The following is a 22,496-nucleotide window of genomic DNA, read 5'->3' on the forward strand; positions in this document are numbered from 1 at the left end:
GACCACAATGCTTTGAAACTAGAACTCAATCACAAGAGGAAAGTCGGAAAGAACTCAAATACATGGAGGCTAAAGAGCATCCTACTGAAGAATGAATGGGTCAACCAGGAAATTAAAGAAGAATTAAAAAAATACATGGAAACCAATGAAAATGAAAACACAACTATTCAAAATCTTTGGGATGCAGCAAAGGCAGTCCTAAGAGGAAAGTATATAGCAATACAAGCCTTTCTCAAGAAGCAAGAAAGGTCTCAAGTACACAACCTAACCCTACACCTAAAGGAGCTGGAGAAAGAACAGCAAATAAAGCCTAAACCCAGCAGGAGAAGAGAAATCATAAAGATCAGAGCAGAAATCAATGAAATAGAAACTAAAAGAACAGTAGAACAGATCAACGAAACTAGGAGCTGGTTCTTTGAAAGAATTAACAAGATTGATAAACCCCTGGCCAGACTTATCAAAAAGAAAAGAGAAATGACCCAAATCAACAAAATCATGAATGAAAGAGGAGAGATCACAACCAACACCAAAGAAATACAAACAATTATAAGAACATATTATGAGCAACTCTATGCCAGCAAATTAGATAACCTGGAAGAAATGGATGCATTCCTAGAGATATATCAACTACCAAAACTGAACCAGGAAGAAATAGAAAACCTGAACAGACCTGTAACCACTAAGGAAATTGAAGCAGTCATCAAAAATCTCCCAAAAAACAAAAGCCCAGGGCCAGATGGCTTCCCAGGGGAATTCCACCAAACATTTAAAGAAGAACTAATACCTATTCTTCTGAAACTGTTCCAAAAAATAGAAATGGAAGGAAAACTTCCAAACTCGTTTTATGAGGCCACCATTACCTTGATCCCAAAACCAGACAAAGACCCCATCAAAAAGGAGAATTACAGACCAATATCCCTGATGAACATGGATGCAAAAATTCTCACCAAAATACTAGCCAATAGGATCCAACAGTATATTAAAAGGATTATTCACCACGACCAAGTGGGATTTATCCCTGCGCTGCAAGGTTGGTTCAACATCCACAAATCAATCAATGTGATACAATACATTAACAAAAGAACGAACAAGAATCATATGATCCTCTCAATAGATGCAGAGAAAGCTTTTGACAAAGTACAGCATCCTTTCTTGATCAAAACTCTTCAGAGTATAGGGATCGAGGGTACATACCTCAATATCATAAAAGCCATCTATGAAAAACCTACAGTGAATATCATTCTCAATGGGGAAAAACTGAGAGCTTTCCCCCTAAGGTCAGGAACGCGGCAGGGATGTCCACTATCACCACTGCTATTCAACATAGTATTGGAAGTCCTAGCCACAGCAATCAGACAACAAAAAGAAATAAGGCATCCAAATCAGCAAAGAAGAATTCAAACTCTCACTCTTTGCAGATGATATGATACTTTATGTGGAAAACCCCAAAGACTCCACCCCCAAACTGCTAGAACTCATATAGGAATTCAGTAAAGTGGCAGGATATAAAATCAATGCACAGAAATCAGTGGCATTCCTATACACCAACAACAAGACAGAAGAAAGAGAAATTAAGGAGTCGATCCCATTTACAATTGCACCCAAAACCATAAGATACCTAGGCATAAATCTAACCAAAGAGACAAAGGATCTGTACTCAGAAAACTATAAAATACTCATGAAAGAAATTGAGGAAGACACAAAGAAATGGAAAAACGTTCCATGCTCATGGATTGGAAGAACAAATATTGTGAAGATGTCAATGCTACCTAGAGCAATCTACACATTCAATGCAACCCCCATCAAAATACCATCCACTTTTTTTCAAAGAAATGGAACAAATAATCCTAAAATTTGTATGGAACCAGAAAAGACCCCGCATAGCCAGAGGAATGTTGAAAAAGAAAAGCAAAGCTGGCGGCATCACAATTCCGGACTTCCAGCTCTATTACAAAGCTGTCATCATCAAGACAGCATGGTACTGGCACAAAAACAGACACATAGATCAATGGAACAGAATAGAGAGCCCAGAAATGGACCCTCAACTCTATGGTCAACTCATCTTTGACAAAGCAGGAAAGAATGTCCAATGGAAAAAAGACAGTCTCTTCAACAAATGGTGTTGGGAAAATTGACAGCCACATGCAAAAGAATGAAACTGGACCATTTCCTTACACCACACACAAAAATAGACTCCAAATGGTTGAAAGACCTCAATGTGAGACAGGAGTCCCTCATAATCCTAAAGGAGAACACAGGCCGCAGCCTCTTCGACCTCAGCCACACAACTTCTTCCTAGAAACATCGCCAAAGGCAAGGGAAGCAAGGGCAAAAATGAACTATTGGGACTTCATCAAGATAAAAAGCTTTTGTAAAGCAAACGAAACAGTCAACAAAACCAAAAGAACCGACAGAATGGGAGAAGATATTTGCAAATGACCTATCAGATAAAGGGCTAGTATCCAAAATCTATAAAGAACTCATCAAACTCAACACCCAAAGAACAAAGAATCCAATCAAGAAATGGGCAGAAGACATGAACAGACATTTTTCCAAAGAAGACATCCAAATGGCCAACAGACACATGAAAAAGTGCTCAACATCGTTCGGCTTCAGGGAAATCCAAATCAAAACCTCAATGAGATACCACCTCACACCAGTCAGAATGGCTAAAATTAACAGGTCAGGAAACGACAGATGTTGGTGGGGATGCGGAGAAAGGGGAACCCTCCTACACTGTTGGTGGGAATACAAGCTGGTGCAGCCACTCTGGAAAACAGTATGGAGGTTCCTCAAAAAGTTGAAAATAGAGCTACCATATGACCCAGCAATTGCACTACTGGGTATTTACCCCAAAGATACAAATGTAGGGATCCAAAAGGGTACGTGCACCCCGATGTTTATAGCAGCAATGTCCACAATAGCCAAACTGTGGAAAGAGCCAAGATGTCCATCGACAGATGAATGGATAAAGAAGATGTGGTATATATATACAATGGAATATTATGCAGCCATCAAAAGGAATGAGATCTTGCCATTTGCAACGACGTGGATGGAACTAGAGGGTATTATGTTGAGCGAAATAAGTCAAACAGAGAAAGACATGTATCATATGACCTCACTGATATGAGGAATTCTTAATCTCAGGAAACAAACTGAGGGTTGCTGGAGTTGGGGGGTGGGGTGGGAGGGATGGGGTGACTGGGTGATAGACACTGGGGAGGGTATGTGCTCTGGTAAGCGCTGTGAATTGTGCAAGACTGTTGAATCTCAGATCTGTACCTCTGAAACAAATAATGCAATATATGTTAAGAAAAAAAAAAGAAGAAGAAGGTAGCAGGAGGGGAAGAATGAAGCGGGGGAAATCGAAGGGGTAGACAAACCATGAGAGACGATGGACTCTGAAAAACAAACTGAGGGTTCTAGAGGGGAGGGGGGTGGGAGGATGGGTTAGCCAGGTGGTGGGTATTGAGGAGGGCACATTCTGCATGGAGCACTGGGTGTTATGCACAAACAATGAATCATGGAACACTACATCTAAAACTAATGATGTAATGTATGGGGATTAACATAAGAATAAAAAAAATGGTCATCTTCTTGGGATACTTTCTTTTTATTTTTTATTTTTGTAGACTTTAATTATACATATATTATAAACACCCAAAAGACACTGTTACTGTCTTAATCACTTAACATTCATTGGATTTACCTACACAGTACCTCTTTTCATCATTTCAATCTTTCCATCTAGGTTTTTCTTCTACCTGAACAATTCTCTCCAGTATTTCACTTAGATCTGGCAATAAATACTTTTTGTTTGCTTAATTTATTTTGGGTTTTTTCTATTTTTTATAATCATTTATTTTATTTTATTATGTTATGTTAATCACCATACATTACATCATTAGTTTTTGATGTAGTATTCCATGATTCCTGGGATATTCAATCGAGGTAATTAGGCATTGTTTGCTGTGTGGTGGGGTTGGGGGGGCAAGTGACTCCAATCCTGGCTTGTTTTTTTCTTTTTTATCATTTTCAGGACTGTGACTTTGTAGAAGATTACACACCAGTTACAGATTGGGAGTAGATAGTCCTTTATTTTGGTTTATCTGACAATTCTTGGGATTTCTTTTCAGGTTTGCCTCCTTGGCAAGAATATCCCCGAGGTGACGCTGGGTTCTTTTCACCACATCCTTCAGGTGATGCTCCATCACTTCCTCCTGTTCCTGATGAGGCTCATTGGTTTGCCAGGTCTCCGCTCTGTGAGCTGCTCTTTCCTCAGTAACTCATGGCTGTCTCAGCTGTAGTACTTTAAAACTGTGTGAGTGTCCTCTTCAATTGTAATCTATCCCTGTATTTCTTTCTACATGTATGTACTCGATTTTCCAGTTTTATTCAATGGGTTACAATCTCTTCCTATCATTAGTGACCGTGATGCCCAAATCGTGCCTGATGGGTGGGTGAAACCCCTCACGTTAGCTCTGTGTCCTGTGGATGTGTCCCCATCCCCTGTGTAGCACAAGATGCTTCAGGCTCATCATGTGCTCTCCCAGCCTGGAATCAGCCATTTCTCTGAAAAGCCCTAGTTCCTTGCAGTCGAAAATGACATTTATAAGCCAAAAATGGGCACAAGGTATGCTCATTGCTCTTACAATGTCATGTTTCTAAGAACTGTCTGTGGAGAGAGGTAGGGGATATGTGTTTTTACACAAAGACAAACACACACATTTCTATCTCTCTCTACCAATCTTATCATGTATTCATAGGAAAGCATGACACTTCTCCAACATTGAGAAACTCCTGAAACCATGTAGCTTTAATATATTTACTTACTTGATCAATCCCCTTTCATGTAACTAACCCTCACTCCATCCCTTCACACTCATGTATGCCCCCACCATGCTACTTGGGTTCTTCACATTGTAGTTAGGCTTCAGGAGCTCTCGCCAGACCAACCCTCTGTGTGGGCACCCTTCTCACCGACCTTGGGCTCCCACACCCATGCCAGGCTGCTCTTCCATGTGGACACCCTCTTCACCCTACTCATTTTCTAACCTGGAGTCACTGTGACTCCCTTCTCTACCTCTGACCCCCACTGTGGGGCTGTCTACCTGGTTATGCCCCACCTATGGCTTTAGGACTGAATTATCTAGGAAGAAAGCAAAGCAAGAGAAGAGAGAAGGGAAAGAAGGAATGGGGAGGGGAGGGAAGGAAAAGGAAGAATCCTGTGCAGCTTCTGATACCAGCTGAAATGAGCAAATGCTTTTAGCCTTTCTGTCCAATCAACTGGCCAATCAACTATCTCTGAAACCATGTTCACTGTGTTAGGACAATTGGGAGCTGAGGCTGGAACACAAAGAGAAAGCATGTTCCCTGCCTACCAGAACATAAGGGCAGATGAGATGAAAATGAATCATATAATACTAAGTGTCTCAATAGAGAGTTATAAAAAATATATGCTCCAAAACCTGTAGAGTTAAACTCTGAATATACTTTCTGAGCCATGGGCAAAGTCACAGTGGATTAACTTTCACCTATCTTTTTTTTTTTTTTTAATTTATTTGAGAGAGAGAGCATGAGCAGGAGGAGGCACAGAGGGAGAGGAAGAAGCAGACTCCCTGCTGAGCACAGAGCCCGACGTGGAACTCCATCCCAGGACCTTGGGATCATGACCTGAGCTGAAGGCAGATGCTCAACTGACTGAGCTACCCAGGTGCCCCAACTCTCACCTATCTTAACATACCACATTGGAGTTCTGAACAAGCTCCAGCCACCCAGTGACTGTGATGGTCAAACCATTCAGTCGCTGGCTCTCACTCATCAGTTCTACGGATTCCCCCTTAATGTGCACAAAACCATCAGTTAATACTTTTGTAAAGAGGTGTTGATTGACTGGCTCAGTGTGATAGTTAACGTAAAATATTCAAAGTAAGGCATATGATATAAATGTCTCTAGCACAGTCATGACACTAATTCTTGTTTTCATTAAAGTTTGTTGATAAAATTGTTGAGAAAGTTTTATTCTTGATCTGTGCTCAGGGGAGAAGTTGGTACTAACTGGGGGTAGTCTGTGTGAACCAGACAGGCTGAGTCTACATCTCTGGCAATTATTACCACCTCCTTCACTCTCCACAATCTATAATGCTCCACACAGACACCAAAAAAGCCAAATGAATGTATGGAATCCCTAGTCACCCATCATGGGCAGTACATGAAGGCCATCTTCATTTCTGGGTTTTACTCACAAAGAAAATTGAGGTCTCTGGTGATCTGGGACACAGCTTCTTGAAGAACAAAGGGGAAGTCCTTAGAGAAAGTCAGGCTCTGTCCACACTCCCATCTCTTGGCTCAACCTTGAGAACAATGGGTTTTTCTGGTTGAATCAACCCTTGAGTACTTAATTTCAGGGGGATCTGCAACAGTTAAGCATAAGAGAACCAACAAATGAAACCCTGCCAACAACAGAAGCAAAGCAGGCAAGATACATGAAGGACAATAATGCATTACAAACATATAAATACTATTTTTAGATTCATCTATCTCTGATTCTTTAAAATTACTCTGTAAGCTGTCAAGACTGGAGCATGGAAGCATTCATCCATCACTCTTTCAACAGAATATCTATTGAATACTTACTCTGTACCAGGCTGGAGACACACTCATATTGGCTGGTGTTCTTTAGTGATTTTAATTTTAAGAAAAAAGGGTAAGTGTTTAAAATTTACAACAGGTTCTTAGCCATTGTGGCAAACAATTCTGAAAATTGCCAGAGTTAATTTTCATATGTTGAATCTTGAGTGTTTATTACACATTTTATTGTGTGGACATCCACACTGCTAAACATCCTGTCACCTCTGCCATGGAAACATCCATTCATGATGACAGATTGGGATGGGATGGGAGCACAGCCTGACCAGAGCCAGGCTTGTGGAAGGTGGAGCCAAGTGGCCAGGATGGCCTGGACCCTGGGAGTCCTTCACATCAGGCAGACATGCTTCACACCATTGAGTCTCAACCTTGCTTGCCCTTGAGAATCATGGGGGCACTTTTAAAGCCACACTCTGGGAGAATTACATTAGAGTTTCTGAGATGACCTGGGCATCCAGATTTTTAACAAACCCACTGATTCCCATGTACAATGAGGGTTTGAGAACCTCGGTCACCAGAGTATCGGTAAGTTATGGTGAAGAAGAGAATCCTTCAAAAGTCACATCGTGGTTATCATTGCACGTCATGACTATGCACAACATGTTCCCCTCCTTTCAGTGGACTTGAAAGAAATTTAAAATACTGCTCAGGATCATAGGTCTGTGCATAATGATGTCACATGAATGGTACTGACTACATGACCCTTATGACTGGGTGGTCATAAACCACAGATGTGGCACTCAAGAGCTGAAGTTCCCTTCAAGGTCACAGATAGAACAAATTACTAAGGATAAACGAGCCCCACCCCCACCACACACACACGACACCTATTCCATATCTGTTAGTTTTTAAAAAAATAAAATATTCTTTTTGAAGAAAATTCTCTCTCTGACCTGTGTCTCTTTACAAGGTTTGAAGGAGAAGTTCTGCAGGACTCTGACCAGGGCAAGTTTCATGTTCATGATCGCAAACCTCATCCCAAGGCAGTTTCGAGGTCCAGTTCCAAAAGGCAGGTATGTATAAGGATTTATGTTGTCCTTGTTCTTCTTACTGAACCTGGCTCCACATTACAAGTTGGAAACAAGTTAGTGAAACATAAAAATCACAAGAGCTACATATTCAGGGTTCTCAACCAGGGGTACATAGGAAACTTTGATAGGCTGGATACTGAAGTTCTGCTATGCTTATCTGCTGTGACAATTATAAGCTGCAGGTCGTTGGATACCCCTTCCCCTATGGGAGCATTCAATCTTGTTGAAGAGATGAGAGATGAATGCTTTTGAAAAGATTTATCTTAAACACTAGAATTATATTTAGGGTGGTGAGATGTTCACACTCTGAAAGGCAAGCAAGAAATGAGCCTGACTGAAGGAGAGGTAGGATTCTGCCTACACTGACTGACATTGGTCATCTATCCATGGAAAAAGGAAGCAGGAGAAATGCCTCCCATGATTTACATTGTTATTTTTTCCCTTGGCTTCCCTACCCTCCCTGCTAGGACCACCCCTAACCACTTAAACAGATCAGATTTTCAGATGATTTACATAGGCACGTGATGCTATTCCACTATAATCACACTCACAGATATGAATAATCACTATAAATCCTGAGTTTTTGTCTATCTGTTCCACAAAACTATAAATTCCTTGAAGGTTAGACTTACACTTTATTCCAAATTCATTCCTCCATATTTATATCAAGGAAACATGTGTTTTTGGGGAAAGTGATAATGGCATTGTGGTGAGGTATTATTTAAAACTCGTTATATTATGGAGAAGATACTGAAATGTTTACAGATGATATGCCTTAAAGTAATATGGAAAACAGATAAGGAATTATAATGGTGTGTGGATGGGGCAGCTGATAATGGGTTAGTGGTTGTTGGGCAGGTGATGGGCACATAGAGTTCATTAAAAGTATTTCATAGACTTGTCTCTATAGAATATGCTTGTGCATATGTCAAAAATTCTCCACAGTAGGGGCACCTGGGTGGCTTAGTTGGTTAAAGGTCTGCCTTTGGCTCAGGTCATGATCTTAGGGTCTTGGGATCAAGTCCCACATTGAGCTCCCCGCTCAGCGGGGAGTCTGCTTCTTTCTGGTCCTCGGCCCCTCCCCCTACTTGTGCTCTTTATACCCCTCCCCCGTCTCTCTCTCTCTCTGTTTCTCTCTCTCAAATAAATAAAATCTTTAATAAAATTATCCATAATAGGCACTTTTAATACATGGATTTCATACGCCTGGCACAGTCCCTGACACACATAGGTAAGCACTTCCTCTCGTGGCTGAATCAATCACAGACAAGTACCAGGAGTGCTCTCTGGTTTCCATTCGAGAAGCTACAGGAGAGGGAACTCCTGAGCTTATGGGAACCATCAGGTCTCCTGGTCTAGAAAACGGATGACTTGGTCATTCTTGAGTTCTTTCAGCAAGTACTATGTGTAGATGCATTGCTAGCACTAGGGACACCATGCAACAGGAGAAGGGCTCTGCCAGCAGGGAGTTAGGGGTAGGGGCTAAACGTCTAGATCCCTAAAAAGTTCATCCAAATTTTGCTCACCAATACAATAAACAGGAAAGCACGGACTTTAGCAGAATTCAAGCTGCACCCAAAGCCACACTCTGCTCTGAATGATCAGAACAGAAAGCTCAAGAACCCTCCAAGGAGGATGTCTCAGACAGCTAGAGAGCAGATGAGCTTGCTTTGGATGAACCCCTGATCCTGACAGAGGTGGGAGCTGACACAGGACTGCAGCCACAGACAGCACAGGACCTTTGCACACCTCCGTCCTCAGGAGGTTGTTCCTCCTGCCGGCGATGTGAACTCAGCTCAACAGCCTCTGCTCTCACACTACAGCTATCAGAATCTGTGGTCCAGGGTTACAAAAATGGAATGTGAGAATGTGAGGAGTAAATTCAGAGAGCTAGACAGAGCAGAAAAACTTTTTTTTTTTTTAAAGATTTTATTTATCTATTTGAGACAGAGAGAATGAGAGAGACAGAGAGCACATGAGAGGCGGGAGGGTCAGAGGGAGAAGCAGGCTCCCTGCTGAGTAGGGAGCCCGATGCGGGACTCGATCCCGGGACTCCAGGATCATGACCTGAGCCGAAGGCAGTCGCCCAACCAACTGAGCCACCCAGGCGCCTGAGAGCAGAAAAACTTAAAGGGAAAAAAAAGCCCCATTTTCTTAAATGAGATAATGGTGAAGTATATTATGGTATATGCATATAATCACAAACACAAATACAGTATGTTTTTATAGCTTACTGTTACATTAAGTAAGTAGTTCAAAAATATATAATGCCATCCTAACTCTTAGTAATCTATGTATGCATAGAAAAATATCCACAAGGACATATATCACATGATTAATAATGATGTATGTGACTGGTGATGACATTAATTTTCTTTTTTCTCAACTACAGTTTGCAAAATTTTGACAACAATGATCATTTTGTAATAAGAAAAATACTTCTAAAAATAAAAAGATGTACAAATAAATAATTGTACAACCACATGCTTGTCATCTATACTAAGGAAATATCAGAATATCCTTCAACATGAGGGTGGGTTCCCCTTTCCAGGGTTCCCTGTACCTTTCAGGACGGAACTCCTCAGGCTCTGGCCAGAGATCCAGGTCTCGGTGAAGAGTAAAGACCGGCACCATCACCACTATCCCTTCGGGAATGAATACACCACTGATTTCCACATCTTTCTTACAGACCCTCTCAAGTCTACCACCGATTGGGTATAATCTGAGAGTCTCATTCAACACCATGTCCAGATACTCCATCTGTAGAAGGGCATCATAAGTGGGCAATGCCTGGAAGGAAAGAAACAGATTTTGATACATTGAGATTTGGGATCAACGTTCAACTCACTCTACACACTGCTACTGAAGAGTTAGGAACACCTAAGAATAATTTGCTTTGATAAAGGGCATTTATGGACATTTTAATGTCTACCATGTCCTTTGACCTGCTCAATGGCCCACTGACATGTATGCAATAGTAATGACAAGGGGAGACTGCAGGGACAACCCCCTAAACAGGACCTGAATCCTTCCCAATACCAGGTATGGTTTTTCTTCCTCATGTGAACTAAAGTGACTAATAGATTGTGAACCTTAATCTTTTTAAAAATTTTTTTAAAATTCAATTTAGTTAACATAGAGTGTATTATGAATTTCAGGGGTAGAATTTAGTGATTCATTGGTTGCATATAACACCCAGTGTTCATTACATCCGGTGCCCTCCTTAATGCCCATCATCCAGTTACCTCATCCCCCCACCCCCTCCCCTCCAGCAACCCTCAGTTTGTTTCCTATACTTAAGAGTCTTTTATGGTTTGCCTCCCTCTCTGTTTTTCTCTTATTTTATTTTCCCTTCCCTATGACCCTTAGTCTTAAGTGAAGTTGAAGTCACCATTCCCTTTCAAAACAGGGGTCACACATCTGCACCATGGAAGAAGAATGTGCAACAGAAAATATTCCCTCTTCCACATAAACTCTTCTAGTGGAAATATCCTGCTCCCTACATTTTCAATTATATTTACAGTATTTAGAGAGAAACACTCTATTATATAAAAAGTATAAATAATTGGGGGAGACACTACTTCCTTTCAACCCAAGTAGGGCAAGAGAAGGGTAGGATTGGATGCTACCAAATGTGGACACACAATGTCAGTTCTATGGAACGTTATATAGAGGATCAGAACCCTACTCTCAGTCCACCCTCTGTTGCTGGAAGGGTCTCCTTGTTGTTGCTTCAGGGTTTCACTGTTTGCCAAATAAGGCACTCCATCCCCAGAGGCCAGGTCTCTTCATAAGTAGGGAACTCCAAGTTGGGCAGGGATCAGTAAACAGTGTGGTCAATATGTGCCTATCACTTGGTGTTATGTACATATTTTTTATTTATTTGAGAGAGGGAGAGGGAGAGAGAGAGAGAGAGAGATCACGAGCAGGGGTGGGGGCAGGGGGGGCAGACTCCCCACTAATCAGGGAGCCCGATGTGGAACTCGATCCCAGGACCCTGGGACCATGATCCAACCCGAAGGAAGACCCTTAACCGACAGAGCCACCCAGGAGCCCTGCTGTTATATTTAAGAGCCAACACTGTAGAGGTTAGAGGTCGATCAGGATCTAGGCACCCTGGCTCCTAGCTTGGCTTCTTCACCACTAGTTATATGATAATTTAAAACGTTATGATGTCTCTCTGTAGCCCAGTTTCCTGAGTTGTTACATGGAGATAATAGGGTTGCCATTTCATAGGGTGTGTGGCAGAGACACTCACTGTCCACCCAATAACCATGAAGACCCCCATAGTTCCCAGCCCATGGGAACTTAAGGGAAACTACTTTGCAAATCGGCTGTGAACTGATGAGATGGATGTCAGTTCAGGGCCAAACATTTGAAAAGCAAGAAAGCAACACTCTAGTTCCTTGTTCCCCAGCCAACAATTAGTCCCCAAGTTCCAGATAATGCAGGTATAAAAAAGTGGAGCCTCTTTCCCCAGTATCACCGAATAACTATATGAAGCAGAGACTCATCCCCATGTTGGACATGCTAATGAGTTAGAAGTAAACCTTTCTATGAAAACCCACTTGGTTTGAGGGCTAATGTGTTACTGAGACATAACCAAGCGTATCCTGACTCCCTCTTCAGGTAGGTATCACTCACCTTATTGGGGAAAGTTGCATCAATCTCCTCCTGCAATTTCTGCTGGACATCAGGGTGAGTGGCCAATTCATACACAAGGAAGGAAAGAGAAGTGCTAGTGGTCTCGTAGCCAGCAAAAATAAAGATAATAGATTGGGCCACGAGCTCCAGATCAGAGAGAGCTAAAAGAAGCAAAGACATTTTAGCTAGAGCAGCTGAATATAAAACATCACAGTTTAGATGATGAGAAATCTATTGGAAACTCCCAATTCCCTTGGGGGGAAATGTAAAAGCAATTCAGAATCAAACTCACAGTGGTTTGCACTCTGTCTACCTACAGAGCCAGAAAAGCAAGAAATTGTCTTGATGTGCTTATTCCCATGGTCTATACTATTCTTGGCCATCTGCTCCTGCTCATGCCACCCTCCCCACCAATTTCAGGAGCTGGCATTTCTGTCTAATGCACACAGAGTTTTCTGTATGTCCTTTGGAGAATCTGAAAAGGACTTCAGTCCTAAGTCACATGGGATAGCATTCTCCCCCAGGAAAATTTAAATCCTTCCAGCTAAAACAGAACTTAAATTTCTTTAGAGAGTTTGCAATGCTAAGGCTTAATTATCAGGAAAAAATGAATGATCTTTCATCTAAACATATTTGCAGGAACTTAAGAGAACACAATTGAGCTACAGATAAACTCTTGCTGCTCAAAGTGTGGGATCTGCAGCATCTGGGAACTTATTAGAAATGCAGAATCTCAAACTTCACCCTAAAAGTATCAAATCAAAATCTGACCTTTCATGAGATGTGGTGATTTGTGTGCACAACCTACCTTGAGAAGCACAGATTATACCTTTCTGAGGTCTCAGCTAATAGAAGACCTGGCACACAACTTCTCAAGTGGATGATCTCCAAGGTGTACAGAAACTATGACACAGACAAAGTGAGAAGAGTCGATAGAACTAGGATAATCCATGCCATTAAAGGAGCAGAAGAAAGAATGTGTCAATAGCAGGGTACTGGCTGGCAAGAAATATAGACAAACTGAATGCAGTGAATGGAATTAGCAATGCCTATTCAATCATGGCCTGAATCAGTGACCTTCCTTAGTGAACGGCCCCACTCTGAATATAAGTTGGCATCTCCTTTGATTTTCTCCTGGCAGAAAGACAGCATGGTCATGCTCTGATCTCTTTGATCAGAACTGTATCAGGACATTTGGATACGTAGAGCACTGAAATGAACTTGGCACTTGCCACAAACACATAACTCACAACTAAAAACCATAAAAAAGTGTAAGAAAGGTCTATAGAGTTCTGATTTCCCAGTCATACTTTCTGTGATGCTGCTGTGGAAAATTCAACTATCAAATTCTTGCTCTTGATTACCATGAACCCCATGATAATCAAACTTTAGAGCTGTGCTGTCCAATAAGGTAGCCACTTGCCAGATGTGGCTATTTATATTTAAGTTTTACTTAATTATATTAAATAGAATATAAGATTCAGATCTTCAGTGACACTAGCCACATGTCAAGTGCTCAATAACCACATGTGTGTAGTGGTTCATAGAACCAAGCATATATAGAATATTTCCTTTATCACAGAAAGTAGTAGAACTAGATAGATAGAGATAAATAGATAGATGATAGATAGAAAAAAATAGAAGTAGTCATAGTTATAGATATATAGATATATATGGAGAGAGTGAGTGGTGTCATAGAGTAAGCCCATCGTTTTTCTCTAGAATCAACTGTTATATATTCAAGAATTTTGTGCGATGGTTGTCAAACCATAGATAGCTTGAAATTAACCACAATGGGAATATTTCAGTCATAGAAACAACAATTAAGTCAAGACTCCTTTTTTCTTTCAGATGCAGAGACCATAATTACATCACTGGTTATGGATATAGAAATATTTATCTTCATCAGTCCTGTGTAAATATATTTGATGTTCTTTGCTTGGCCCACTGAGAGGAAATAGAAACAAAGAAACCCTTGTAGCAATGAGCACTCCTAGATCCCAGATTTTGCTTTCTAAATACCATTTCTCACTAAAAGGAAACAGAGCTTCTTGGAGAAGTGGATGATTCCAGGGCTCATCAGGGGAAACAGAAGAGAAACCTGGAATGTCTCATACCAGAATGCAAGGAAATGCTCAGAAAATAAATGGGAAAAAGACACAGAATACTCTATGTGCTATAATGGTGGATATACATCATTATACATACGTCTAAACCCATAGCATGTACAACACCAAGGCTGAACTGTAATGTAAACTATTGATTTGGGGTGGTAATAATCTGTCATTGTAGGGGCACTGATTGTAACAAAATTACCACATCGTGAGGGATTTTGATAGTGGGAGATGCAGTATGTAGGTGGGGCAGAAGGGATATGGGATAAGTCTCTGTGTCTTTCAATTTTGCAGCGAACATAAAACTGCTATAAAAAATAAAGTCTAGGGGCACCTGGGTGGCTCAGTTGTTAAGCACCTGTCTTCAGCTCAGGTCATGATCCAGGGGTCCTGGGATCGAGCCCCGCATCGGGCTCCCTGCTCAGCGGGAGGCCTGCTTCTCCCTCTCCTACTCCCCCTGTTTGTGTTTCCTCTCTCATGTGTCTCTCTGTCAAATAAATAAATAAAATCTTTTAAAAAAATAAAGTCTATAGAACCCATAAAGAAGAAGAAAGAGAAAAAAAAGGACACAGGAGCCCACTTAAAATGGCTTCTAGAGGACAAATCTGAAAGAATTGACAATCTAAATTTAAAAAAATGTAAGAGACTAAGTAATATTAAGATCATACTGACATATATAAATAAACTAATACAATAATGATGATGAATGGAAAGCCCACCCTAACAATGGACCATCACTCTAAATGTAGAAGAAATGGTAGAAGTAGAAAGCCATCATTTTGCAACCATCATAGTAATAATAGTTTTAGTCAAATACCATCCACGGATGGTAAAAGTAGTAGGTGATGGTTTAAAGACAAACACCACATGTACACAGTCGCAAAGTCATCCTGCACTAGTTACTTCTTAATTACAAAAGGAAAAAAAACTTGGGAGTAGATTAAGCCAGTGAACACAAGTTTAACCAAGTGTTCCAAAAGAAGGTTGCCAATACTGGGGCCAGGTGCCTCCTGACGTGATGAGCCTTGATGTGAATTTCCAGGCCAAGGGTCTGATTAAATGGGTCTGGATTAGGCTGGAGGACTGACATTGGAAACACGCTCCCATGTGGCAGACCACTGACTGCTTTGTCTAACATTGCCCTTCAAGCTTTGAAAAAACTGTGGCTGTGTTCTTCTGGAAAATGCTCTGGCTACCATTTGTATCTGAACATGTGTCTTTCTTTGATTTTCTGATATTCCATCTGCTAAAAATCTTCCTCCATATCTCAGAACCACCCCCTGTCTCTGAGCCACCCCATCAAGAGTCATCTGGAGCTCTCCTTGCTTACCTTTATGGGTGTCTATTTCTTTGGAATTCTGGGAGTTAATCATCAGCTGAAGAAAATCCACTCGGTGCTGGAAACAGAAAGAGACATTTCAATGACAAAAAGTCACTTGTGAAGTCAGAAATAAAACAGGGATGGAGTATCTAACTTCTTTCCTGAGAATATGGCCCCTTTACATCCAGAAGGTTTTTTATTGTTATGTTAATCACCATACATTACATCATTAGTTTTTGATGTAGTGTTCCATGATTCACTGTTTGTGCATAACGCCTAGTGCTCCATGCAGAACGTGCCCTCTTTAATACCCATCACCAGGCTAACCCATCCTCCCACCCCCCTCTAGAACCCTCAGTCTGTTTTTTAGAGTCCATCGTCTCTCATGGTTCGTCTCCCCCTCCGATTTCCCCCCCTTCATTCTTCCCCTCCTGCTATCATCTTTTTTTTTTTTCTTAACATATATTGCATTATTTGTTTCAGAGGTACAGATCTGAGATTCAACAGTCTTGCACAATTCACAGCGCTTACCAGAGCACATACCCTCCCCAGTGTCTATCACCCAGTCACCCCATTCCTCCCATCCCACCCCCCACTCCAGCAATGCTGTTTGTTTCCTGAGATTAAGAATTCCTCATATCAGTGAGGTCATATGATACATGTCTTTCTCTGTTTGACTTATTTCGCTCAGCATAATACCCTCCAGTTCCATCCACGTCATTGCAAATGGCAAGATCTCATTCCTTTTGTACATCCAGAAGTTTAACTAGTGTTTCCAGAGTCATCAGTGAACAAAAATGTCCAGCTACAAATCTTGGAGAGCATGATATTTCCCTGACAGGAATCCAGCCATTATGTCCCATTGCTTTTTGGTTCTTGCCCTCTCTGATCCTCAGCTTCTCTGGCTTTTGAACACAGCTTCCTGGCCCAAGTATTTCCTGCTCCCTTTCCTGTCATACCTACTAGCTGGGGAGAGAGTCCCTGACTTCAGTCCTTTTGTTTTTCCAGCCTTAATTCTTTTTTTTTTTTAAGATTTTATTTATTTATTTGAGAGAGAGAGAATGAGAGACAGCATGAGAGGGAGGACGGTCAGAGGGAGAAGCAAACTCCCTGTCGAGCAGGGAGCCCTATGCGGGACTCGATCCCGGGACTCCAGGATCATGACCTGAGCCGAAGGCAGTCGCTCAACCAACTGAGCCACCCAGGCGCCCCCAGCCTTAATTCTTAATGAATGGTCACATAGACCAATTCCCTGACCTCTGCAGAGTCCACGGGCAGCTTCTGCGTCAGCATCTTCCAATGCCCCACCCTCCCAGAACTCTGCACAATCTTCAGAGACATCCTGGGGAACCAGCCCTGTCTCCTTGTCCTACACACATCTTAGTGCTGGCCGCCAAGTCTCAGGAAGGCAAAGCCTACTCGGCCAGCTTGCAGCCTCAGTGTCCAAAGAAGACACTTGCCCACTCCACATTATGATATTATTATTATTATTATGTTATTAACATAACCAGGTGCCTGAGGGGAACTTCCACTGGAGACTGTAAGAAAAGAGGCTTAGAATTGAAGGGATTCTTTGTCACTGTAAGATCTGGCAAAATCATACTACCAGGAAAAATATTTTACACAGTAATTTTTAAGTTTTGACAATTTATTGAAAGGAAGTGGTAGTTTTTCCTCTCACTGAAGATTATGCAGTGACATACTCGTTGGCAAGCTTATTCTTAAATTTTAAACATTGTCTCTCTGACTCATCTTCTTATCTCCTTCCCTGACCTCCACCTTCTTCATTCTCTCTAAAATGTTAGAAGTCTCCTGCTCTAAACCCTATAGTTCTCTACCTACCATAAAAACCTATTTAGAAGTGTGTACATCAGATGTATACAGTTCAATAACAGATCAAAAGTGAACATGCACATGTAACCACCACCAGATTTACCTTTTGTTTATCTTTGAGGCGACTTTCCTTCATCCTTTTTACAGATTTCATGAAAAAATCAGTAACACGTTTTGGAAATAGCCAGATATTTAATATTTCAAAAACTGGGATAAGGAATGGAAACAGTGCTATAAGGAAAAAAAGCAATGGAAATATCAGTGAAAATGCAAAATTGCCCTGGAGCAATTATAATTTGGTCTACCAACCTGAGGATTAAAAGACACCAGGATTCATTCATATCGGAGTTATTCCCTCTATGACCTTTACTTGAACTTTCAAGCCAATGGCTGAGCCAGAGCAAGTCACACATATGGGCCACCACTAGAACAGTCAGATCAGTGTCTCCTGCCACATCTTTGGAGTGACCAAAGGAACAGGATTACATTCCTGGATCTCTTAGCCTTTTATTTTGGACTAGAGCCTCAATAAAATCAATTACATTTCATACATTGTGATAAAAAATCCAAAAGTGAAATTAGGACTATAAACTCCTTTACAATAACATCAAGAAGAACAGAATACTTAGGAATAGCTTTAACAAAAGAAGTGCTTATGCTCTGAAAACCACAAATATTGTTGAAATAAATTAAAGAAGATCTATGTAAACGGAAAAACATCCAATGATCATGGATTAGAACTTAATATTGCCAAGATGGCAATACTCCTCAAACTGATCTACAGATGAATGTACTCCCTATAAGAATCCTAGCTGGCTTCTGTGTAGAAATTGACACACTGAAATTAAAATTCATATGGAGGGGCGCCTGGGTGGCTCAGTCATTAAGCACCTGCTTTGGCTCAGGTCCTGATCCCAGGGTCCTGGGATTGAGCCCCGCATTGGGCTCCCTGCTCAGTGGGAAGCCTGCTTCTCCCTCTCCCACTCCCCCTGCTTGTGTTCCCTCTCTCACTGTGTCTCTCTGTCAAATAAGTAAATAAAATCTTTAAAAATAAATAAATAAATAAAATAAAATTCATATGGAATGTAAGGAACCCAGAATGACCAAAACAATCTTGGAGGGAAAAAAAAAAAAGAATAAAACTGTAGAACTCCAACTTCCAGTTTCAAAACTTACCACAAAGCTATAATGATCAAGACAGTGTGGTTCAGGCATAAGGAGAGACATATAGATCAATGGAATTGAATTTGGAGTTCAAAATTATACCCATGTGTTTATGGTCAACTGAATTTTGAGAAGGTTTCCAATACCATTCAATGGAATAAGATAGTCTTTTCAATAAATGTTACTGGGACAAGTCACATGACCTCAGAAATTACAATAAATTCTTAAATATGACACTAAAATCACAGATAAAAATGGAAAAATGCATAAATTGTACATCATCAAAATTAAAAATTTTTTGCTACAAAGAACACTTTGAAGAAAGTGAAAAGACACCTACAGAATGGGAGAAAAAATTTTCAAATCATATATCTTAAGAGTCTTTTATCTAGAAGATGCAGACAACTCTTACAACTCAAAATCAGACAAACAACTGAACCAGAAATGGGCAAGAATTTGAATACACATTTAGCTAAAGAAGTTGTGCACCCCAATGCTCAAAGCAGCAATGTCCACAACAGCCAAACTGTGGAAGGAGCCAAGATGTCCTTCAACAGATGAATGGATAAAGAAGATGTGGTTCATATATACAATGGAATATTACTCAGCCATCAGAAAGGATGAATATCTACCATTTACATTGACATGGATGCAAGTGGAGGGTATTATGCTAAGTGAAATAAGTCAATCAGAGAAATACAATTATCATATGGTTTCACTCAAATGTGGAACATAAGAAATAGTACAGAGAACAATAAGGGTGTCGGTGGGGGGGAACTGAATGGAAATAAATCAGAGAAGGAGACAAACCATATGAGACTCTTCATTCCAGGAAACAAACTGAGGTTTGTGGAAAGGAATGTGGGTGGGGGGATGGGGTAACTGGGTGATGGGCATTAAAGAGGGCACCTGATATGACGAGAATTGGGTGATATACTCAACTAATGAATCACTGAATATTATATCAAAAACAAATGATGCATGGGCGCCTGGGTGGCTCAGATGGTTAAGCGTCTGCCTTCGGCTCAGGTCATGATCCCAGGGTCCTGGGATCGAGTCCCACATCGGGCTCCCGGCTCGGCGGGGAGCCTGCTTCTCCCTCTGACCCTCTCCCCTCTCATGCTGTTTCTCTCTCGCTCGCTCTCTAAAAAAAAATAAATAAAATATTTAAAAAAACAAAAACAAAAAAAAACAAATGATGCACTATACCTTGGATAACTGAATTTAAATAAAAAATTAAATTTAAAAAAGAAGTTATGAAATAGGCAACAAGCATATAAAAAGTTGCTCAACCTCACTAGTCATTGGAAATGCAAAACAAAACCACAATGGGATACCTTTCACACTCATTAAGATGGCCATCATCAAAAAGATAGACAAATGTAGACCAACTGTTGGCAAGGATGAGCAGAAACCAGAACCCTCATGTTTAACTGGTGGGAATGTAAAATGATGTCATTATTGTGGAAAACAGTTTGGCAGTTCCTTATTAAATTAAACACACTTTACCTTAGCAACATAGCAAGTTACAATACAAAGCATTGTACAAACAGCAAAGTTGCTTCACAATTCCATCTCAGAATACACACCCAAAAGAATTAAAAACGGGTATTCAAACAAAAACTTGTGCATGAATGTGGATAGCAGTACTATTCTTCACAATAGCCAAGAGTTGGAAACAACCCAAATGTCCCTCAAAAGATGGAAGGATAAACAAAATGCAGTATGCCCATACAATGGAATATTGTTCTGCCATAAAAAGAAAGTTCTGATGCATGCTGCAACATGGATGAACCTTGAAAACATTATGCTAATGAAGGAAGGCAGCCACAAAAATCACATGTTATATGATTCTATCTGTATGAAGAGTCCAGAAGAGGCAAATCTATCAGACAGAAAGCAGATTAGTGGTTGCTTAAGGCTAAGGAAAGTAGGTAGTGATAGTAAAAAAGTACAGGATTTCTGTGTTGACAACAATATTCCAACAATTAACTGCAGTAAACGTTACACATATCTTTGAATGCACCAAGAAGAGTTTTCAGTTTCCTTGAGTTATAACAGACATACAGTATTATATAAGATAAGGTGTACTGCATATATTTGACATACATATATAAAAATGATTACCACAATAAGATTAGTTAACATGCATCATCCCATATAGTTATAAAAACAAAATTTTCTGCCATTATGATGACAATTTACAAATACATCATACAGTAGTGTTAACTATAGTCATCATGTTGTATTTACCAGTCCAGGACTCATATATCTTATAACTGTAAGTGTGTACCTTTGGTCACCTTCATTCAAGTCCCACCCCCCAATCCCTGCCTCTGAGAACTACATCTGATCTCCTTTTTGTATGACTTCATTTCTTGTATTGTTTTTTTATTCCACGTGTAATTGAAGTCATACAATATGTGTCTTTCCCTGCCTGACTCATTTCATTTAATAGTGCCCTCAGGATCCATCCATGTTGTCCAAATACAGAATTTCCTTCCATTTTTATGGCTGAATAAGATTCCATGGTATATACATATCACATTTTCATTATCCATTCCTTGGACGACGAACACTCAGACTGTAAAAATTAAATTGTACATTTTAAAGGAGGACATAGTCTCTCATGGTTTGTCTCTCCCTTTGATTTCCCCCTCTTCATTTTTCCCTTCCTTCTCCTAATGTCTTCCGTGCTATTCCTTATGTTCCACAAATAAGTGAAAACATATGATAATTGACTTTCTCTGCTTGACTTATTTCACGTGATGGGTATTAAGGAGGGCATGTATTGCATGGGGCACTGGGTCCTATACACAAACAATGAATCATGGAACACTACCTCAAAAACTAATGATGTACTGTATGGTGACTAACATAAGAAAAAATAAATTTTTAAAAAGGGGGACATATATGTTATATGAAGTTATATCTCAGTAAAATTGTTGTAGAAAGGTAGTAAGGGAAGAAGTGAGAGAGGAAGGAAGGAAGGGGAGAAAAGGGGAAGGAAGGAAAAAGAGAAAACTAGTACTGTACTTACATATTGAGAAGAAAAATGGATCAAGTAAATCAAATTTTAAGAGCTTCTTAGTATTTTCCACAAAGGGATCCTGTGGGTTGTTGAGGGAATCAATGTTCACTCCAAACGATGTGCTGGTAATCACATCCATGCTGTAGGCCCCAAAGATGCTTAGTAGAGAAAGAAAGATGTAGATAATTAAAAGCGATACCTTTTTACTGTTCTTATCAAACACATGAAACAGGAAGTACGTGTAGATTCCAATGACCAGGCAAGACAAGAGCCACACTTCCAGAACCACCTGCTACATCATCTGAAGAGTCTCTATGACATCACACTCACTCACGAGGTGCTCAGGAGGTGCCACTGATGCAGCTGGTCTTGTGCTAGGGGTCATGGGGACACTGTAACATGTTAGACACACCTCTGAGCGCAAGGAGCTCAGTCATGGAGGGTTAGAGACCAAGAGCTGGACATATTACAGTAGTGTGTTTTGAGTATGGGCAGTAGAAGGTGGATTAGCACTGTGTCTGAGAAGGACAAATGGTGGAATAATTAACCCTTCCTCAGGGCCAAGTAGGTGAAATTGATCAGGATCTCCTCTCACCACAGTATCTACACTCAGAGCTGATTCCTCTTCAGCACATGATAGAACACCAACACCCTGTTCTGTGCTGCCAAGAACACCATCCCTTCTTCTCTACACCCCTGCTAAGGCTCCT

The 22,496-nt window shown here is 40.6% G+C and overlaps 1 protein-coding gene across 1 annotated transcript in view; it reads right to left on the reverse strand.

Moving 5' to 3' along the window:
• Nucleotides 1-3,637: 3,637 nt before the first annotated feature.
• Nucleotides 3,638-22,496, reverse strand: part of LOC123841656 (cytochrome P450 3A12) — a 35,414-nt gene continuing 16,555 nt past the window's right edge. Inside the window, exons 7-13 of the mRNA XM_064593272.1 lie at nucleotides 21,796-21,944; nucleotides 17,695-17,822; nucleotides 15,768-15,834; nucleotides 12,324-12,484; nucleotides 10,243-10,469; nucleotides 7,542-7,704; nucleotides 3,638-6,413 (exon numbers count right to left, since the gene is read on the reverse strand). Of these exons, the coding sequence (XP_064449342.1) occupies nucleotides 6,318-6,413; nucleotides 7,542-7,704; nucleotides 10,243-10,469; nucleotides 12,324-12,484; nucleotides 15,768-15,834; nucleotides 17,695-17,822; nucleotides 21,796-21,944 (991 nt within the window). The 3' untranslated portion in view covers nucleotides 3,638-6,317. The remainder of the gene's footprint in view (nucleotides 6,414-7,541; nucleotides 7,705-10,242; nucleotides 10,470-12,323; nucleotides 12,485-15,767; nucleotides 15,835-17,694; nucleotides 17,823-21,795; nucleotides 21,945-22,496) is intronic.

Source organism: Mirounga angustirostris, unplaced genomic scaffold, assembly GCF_029215605.1.
Source record: "Mirounga angustirostris isolate CCGP_5_RB_7025 unplaced genomic scaffold, mMirAng1.0.hap1 SCAF_5, whole genome shotgun sequence".
In the NCBI taxonomy this organism is placed as follows: Eukaryota; Metazoa; Chordata; class Mammalia; order Carnivora; family Phocidae; genus Mirounga; species Mirounga angustirostris.